The sequence below is a fragment of the Sinocyclocheilus rhinocerous genome, unplaced genomic scaffold (genome assembly GCF_001515625.1).
Source record: "Sinocyclocheilus rhinocerous isolate Xijiao unplaced genomic scaffold, SAMN03320098_v1.1 scaffold1333, whole genome shotgun sequence".
NCBI classification, from domain to species: Eukaryota; Metazoa; Chordata; class Actinopteri; order Cypriniformes; family Cyprinidae; genus Sinocyclocheilus; species Sinocyclocheilus rhinocerous.
In genome coordinates this window covers 668002-673919 of record NW_015625783.1, presented here as the reverse complement: position 1 = coordinate 673919, position 5918 = coordinate 668002, and the positions used below count along the sequence as shown (strand labels likewise).

Sequence of the window (5918 nt, the reverse complement as noted above, 5' to 3'; positions counted from 1 at the left end):
ACTTTACAGATCTTCTTTATGCACCAAGAGCTTGCAACACTTCAAAGAGAAAGGAAAATTTTAAATTGCATCATATGACCCCTTTAAAAACGACTCGTTTCAATGATTCAGAGTCGACTCTTTCTTTTGAGAAACAATAACTTTGTACACGGTGCACTTTCAGATTTAAAACTTTGCAGGATGTTTCCATTCACTTAGAGCTGTGTTGCACACTGCATGATAGGTAATTTTCAAAAATCCATAATAGGGGCACTTTAACGAATAAGGTGTAGGCCTAGGCCTATGTATACTGTATAAATAAGATAAATAATGCATGCTTTAGCTAAATCACAAAATAAAATGCAACCATTTTTTTTTATATATATATAAATCCACTAATATGCAATAACAGTTTTGTTTGGTTTATTACAAATTTGTGCAAACAAGTTCCCCCACCACTAAAATCTCAGTTTAATCCCTGGAGATGCTATGTGACAATATACAGACCTTTGTTTTTGTTTTGTTTTTTCTTCTCTATAGCAGAAGGATACGTCACATTTAGAGCGTGACAACTCTCCACTGTTCTTTCCAAGTCCTGTACCTCACCTGCTGCCATATGCCACACATACAGAAAGGTAACATACAATCACAAAGACACTGGTTTCCATGTGTTATGGGTACTTCCAATAGATGTAATGATTTTTATACTGAACAAACTATTTTCTATCCCTTTACCCTAACCCTACACCTCACAGAAAACTTTCTGCATTTTTAGATTTTCAAAAAACGTCATTCTCTATTATTTATAACCTGTTTTCCTCATGGGGACTAAAAAAATGTTCCCACAAGGACAAAAATTACTGGTATTACTATCCTTGGGGACATTTGGTCCCCATAATGTAGGGAATACTAAGTACACACACAACAGTCAGGCCCTTTCCAAAATCTTTAATAATGCCATTAAAATATAAGTAGATATATTTTCCTACTATATTTCTGCCTGCCTCTCTGTGATTATTCATATCTTTCTTTTGTTATGCATGTTTGTCCATTTTTCTTTCCATCTGTTGACATGGTTCTTGATGTTTTTTCTCTGATTGTTCCCATCCTTCTTTCTGTTCATCCGTCTGTCTTCTTATGTGTGAAGCTCTGAAGACCTGCGGATGGAGAAAGAGAAACTGCTGAGGGCTCTGTTAATGACAGAACTCTGAGACAACACGCAGCTGACAGACCACAAAACCTACACAGACAAAACAGCTCTTAACTCAATGCACTACTTTCACTGTTACACAGTATATGAACCTAAACAAACCTCTAAGCTATAAGAGCTGTTTTAGCATTATGCTAATACCACACAGCAGTGTTTAAAGCAGTAACAGCAACATTTCTATGTTTGTTTGCTTGCTCTGTTCATAGCATGGCACTGGCGCTGTATAAACTGACTGATTAACTTTTAATAATTCTTTATACTTATTTTTCCCAATGTTTGATAATCTGTCTATGGTTTCATGAAGTTTAGGGGGCAGAGTTTATTTAAACGACCCAGGCTTTGCTTAAAGCTGTCAGTGTATAGACCTACTATATTTGAGTATGTTCGGAATAGAATACTACTATACTACTCATACTATTTCTGTAGAATGCAGTATGAATACTGTGCACAGTATGCAAAATACCAGTTTGACCTTTCACATTTGCCTAAATGTATAGTATACAGCAGAACACACTGCCTGGGAGACTATATCCCACAATGCAATGTGTTCAAACTCCTATTTCAAATGTGACTTGTGCACTTGAACATCTGTTTTTATTCATTACTTAATTGAACATATTTTTAAAATTTTTTGAAAACATCTTTAAAATTGGATTAAAATAATTTTTTATTTCTGAAGTTATTAGCACCACTTGACCTGAAAGCATAATGGGGTAACGTATGTATTTAGCATACTACTGTTTAAAACGTGTATATTGTACTGCATCATATACTATTTTTAGACAGTGTAACCTATATATAGTGTGTATTACGCAGTATGCAAGTAAATATGCTATTCTTAACGTGCGTAAATGTCTTGCAAAGTTAAAGGTTTCTAATATATATTTTGTGAAAGATTTTACTGCTATCCCTATATACATTTTCATATGAAACTGCAGTTTTATACAACAACCTCCTTTCTCTCTCTTGTAATATAAAAACAAAGACATTTCCGGAAGTGCGTTGAAAAGAGATGATGTTTTGATGCTTACATTGCCCACTAGAGGGCATTCTATATGCATTTCAGGATTTCTTTTGAGAAGTAGATCAGGAGCAGCAAAATGAAATGTAAACTTTTTATTTTCTTGTTTACAACTTGATTACCATAAGGGAGAGCAACTCCAGTGTTAATATTTTGATATGACCACAATTACTGAAATAAAATCTATTTAATGTAGCTCAATCACTTCTCACTTTTTTAGGTGTGGAAATGTAAATGCGTACATAGTGAGTCAGTCACTCAATCCCTCAGAAACGTTGTTAAATTTCCTTTATTTTAAGTCATTATAAAATATCAAAATAAAATACTTTCTCCAAACAGCCAAATTCTTGACTTCTCTTTCCTACATATGTTTACGAATTACAAATATGATGGTAACAGATCGGTAACATGAAAGAGTAGTGCTTTTGCTTAACTACTGCCCGCTGGCATGTGTGGGTACTAGTACAAATAAATCACACTGACTATTTCACTGTCATACACTTTACTCTTACTGCTCATAAAAGCCTAAACATGCAAATTACTTCTAGTATTAAAAAAAAGCACAGAGTATAATAAATGAGGCACATTGGCATAAACAAACAGGAGGGTACAGATGGGACACAGCTGCAGGTAACAAATGAACCTGTTCACATTCCAGCAGATGCACACAAACACTCTCCTTAATACACAGACAATGGGTGAAAATACACCTGTGTGCATTACAGCAGGCCCGAAACACTCTCTGAGTGCAGTAAATAAACACACATGCATTGACTTTTTTGGCTAAACACACACACATATTCATTAGTTGGTTACATCTACTACACATGCACACATCCACAAGCACAATTAGCTATAGAATTTTGTACATTGATTAGTACGGACAATACATAGTTTTCTTAGGCATGACACAGGTACACACATATAAAGCACAAAAGTTGTTCCTGATTCTGGTTCTGAGCTATTTTTGGCGAAATGACTTAGAAGAACTACATGTTGCATACATCCACGAACTACACTGTGCGTGATGTAAGAGTTTGGCGAATCTTGTAAACATGTTAGAACAGCTAGCTCTATGAACTTCATGCAAATTAAAACCTTCAAAGAAAAAAAAAGAGAGGCTTGAGAATGTCTCTACGTATTTACACATACTCACGGTAGAGTCACATCAACAGGGAGGCACTGACACACACAAACATATACACACACACACACACACACACACACACTTTTTTTCTGGTCCTTTGGCTTAAATTTACGGTATCAGCAAAAGTCTGATTCGGCAAATTTAATGTTTAGACCCTGGTTCAAGAAGCTATTTCCTGAGTGAACATCACTGCATGTGCATGGACACAAACATACAAACTCACGCAACAAACCGTATGAGTAGAATATTTGCTCTAATGCATAAAAAAACAATGTGCAATATACATTAAATGTCAAAATACATATAATTCTTTTTTTAAATTCTTATATAAATAGCATAAATGGCATAAACTGCTTTGTATTAAGGGGTTTGTTGAATCCACCACAAGGGCGTGGCCTCGTCAATAGATTGGCTTAAAGCAACTGCAAGTCAAGATAGGCTCCGCCTCCTACAGTCTGGTCTCCAATAGGCTGCTTGGCCGACAGCATAGAAGGGAGAGTTACCAAAGCGTCGCTGTTACCGGGCTAAAGGAGACAGAAAGAAATTACATTTACTCAAGAAACACATGCTTATGCCTCATTATTTGTAATAAGTCCCACCTCAAATGAGTGACAGCCCTCCTACTGACTAACTAGCAAACCGCCTGAGGCGAATGTACAGCCTGCATGGGAAAGACGTACATTGTGGGTGTGCATGGCAGGAGTCACAGCTGTTTTTAGAATGAGTTTGTTAGCCCATTAGGCAGCCTAATAGAACGTTTCACTCCTGTGGTGTTAAATATTTCGTGTTATATTCTGCATAATGCGTAATACTATCAAGTACATACTATAGCAATAATTACTGCAGTTTTAATATAGTAAACGATATTTTGAACACACTTACATACTTTGGGTGAAACCCTTCAAGTTCACGCCCTTAACTCGAAGCAAGAATGTTGAAAAGAAAATGACACACCCTAGCCTAGTTTATTCTGATTGCAGAGGGTCTCCTTCCCTTATTAGAAATAAATATGAAATGTATTACAGTTATCCAGTATATATATAAAATATACAGCTTTACATTTTTTCCCTGTATATTAAAATGTGTCCTGTTTAATTTAATGTTTTCTGGAAAAAAAATGATGACTATCATACTTTTTTACTATGATTTACAAAAGACACACACTAAAATGTTATTCAGTGTAACAATAGTTCTTTTTTAATAGTTTCATTTTTACATAAATATATCTGTTATGTTGAATGACGATGAAACATTATATCACATATTATCATATTATTTTTTTCACAAAAGTTATTTGAAACATGAAAGTAGACACTACCTTGCATTATATATGCTTTCTATATATAAAATCACTTTTGTACATTTAACATGATGCAGACACCAAAATGGGACGTCATGTCTTTTACCCATATACATATATATTTGTTTTAATGTATTTAAAAATTATAATTATAATATGATTGTTATATAATATATAAATTCAATTATAATAAGCATAAAAATTAAATGTATGATTTATATAATGACATTTTAATATATAACACACACACACACACACACACATATATACAGTGGGTACGGAAAGGCTGCAATATAACAAAGAGTGAAAAATTTAAGGGGGTCTGAATACTTTCCGTACCCACTGTATATATATATATATATATATATATATAAATACATACTGTACATGCATGCATGCATGCATACATACATACATACATATATAAATAATATGAGTAGGTTTGTGCAATATGGAAGTGTTCATTGTGTGTATTATTATTTATGTATGAAGATTTATTTTGCCTGATCTAGAATATTAACACCGGGCTCCTACTGCAATGGAACGGAAAACCAGTAGTCAATTTAGAGCAGGCCAATGCACCGCGCCTTAGCTCAGTGTGTGTGTGTCTGTGAGGGAATTTAGACCAGAGGAACCTGTTTAGCTCATTGAGGGGTTGTGACAATGCAACTATGCGGTCCTGTTACTCAAACCCACTAAAGCATCTAAATCTTCAATGCTGAGCACTGCAGGGCAAAAACACACCTTAATGTTCCCTACAATCCAGCCCTGCCCTGCCTATAAACACACACACACAAACACTGAGTTTCTGATGTGGAACAAACTAGGACTTGTATTTGGATCAGTGGTGCTCAATAACATTGTGCAGGTGGTTACTAATACATTTAAATTCTGCAGAGGCCAGCAGTGAACTGTAAATAATTTAGTTACTTGCTATTTGGTAGGAAGTCAATTCCTGAACTCACAATGATATTACAGTGCAGTCGTGGGTGTATTTAAACTCACCTGATATCCATGTACCATGCTGAGGATTTCTTTAACCCCGCTATTATAAGCATGGGAAGGGGCGTGGCCTTGCATTCGTATCAGTGCTGTGTGTGGGGCTGAGAGGATTGAGCCAGCTGAAGGGGTGTGGCCAGTAGGGAAGTAGCTGATGTTAGGGGGGGAGCCAGGTGGGCTGTATGAGAACAGACATGGATCAAATTTATGAAAAACAAAAAAGGTAAATAAGTCAAAATATTCATATATATATATATATATA

At 35.3% G+C, this 5918-nt stretch overlaps 2 protein-coding genes across 4 annotated transcripts in view; one reads left to right on the top strand and one right to left on the bottom strand.

Annotated features, from left to right (window-relative positions):
• The window catches only part of LOC107706320 (band 4.1-like protein 4B), a 39131-nt gene extending 37343 nt beyond the window's left edge, over window positions 1–1788 (top strand). For both annotated transcript variants that reach the window (XM_016509992.1, XM_016509987.1), the window contains exons 22-23: window positions 520–614; window positions 1127–1788. In XM_016509992.1, the coding sequence (XP_016365478.1) occupies window positions 520–614; window positions 1127–1190 (159 nt within the window). In that variant the 3' untranslated portion in view covers window positions 1191–1788. The remainder of the gene's footprint in view (window positions 1–519; window positions 615–1126) is intronic.
• A 693-nt stretch (window positions 1789–2481) lies between these two features.
• esrp1 (epithelial splicing regulatory protein 1) overlaps window positions 2482–5918 on the bottom strand; it is an 18070-nt gene continuing 14633 nt past the window's right edge. For both annotated transcript variants that reach the window (XM_016509967.1, XM_016509973.1), the window contains exons 14-15: window positions 5663–5834; window positions 2482–3881 (exon numbers count right to left, since the gene is read on the bottom strand). In XM_016509967.1, coding sequence (XP_016365453.1) covers window positions 3771–3881; window positions 5663–5834 — 283 coding nt within the window. In that variant the 3' untranslated portion in view covers window positions 2482–3770. The remainder of the gene's footprint in view (window positions 3882–5662; window positions 5835–5918) is intronic.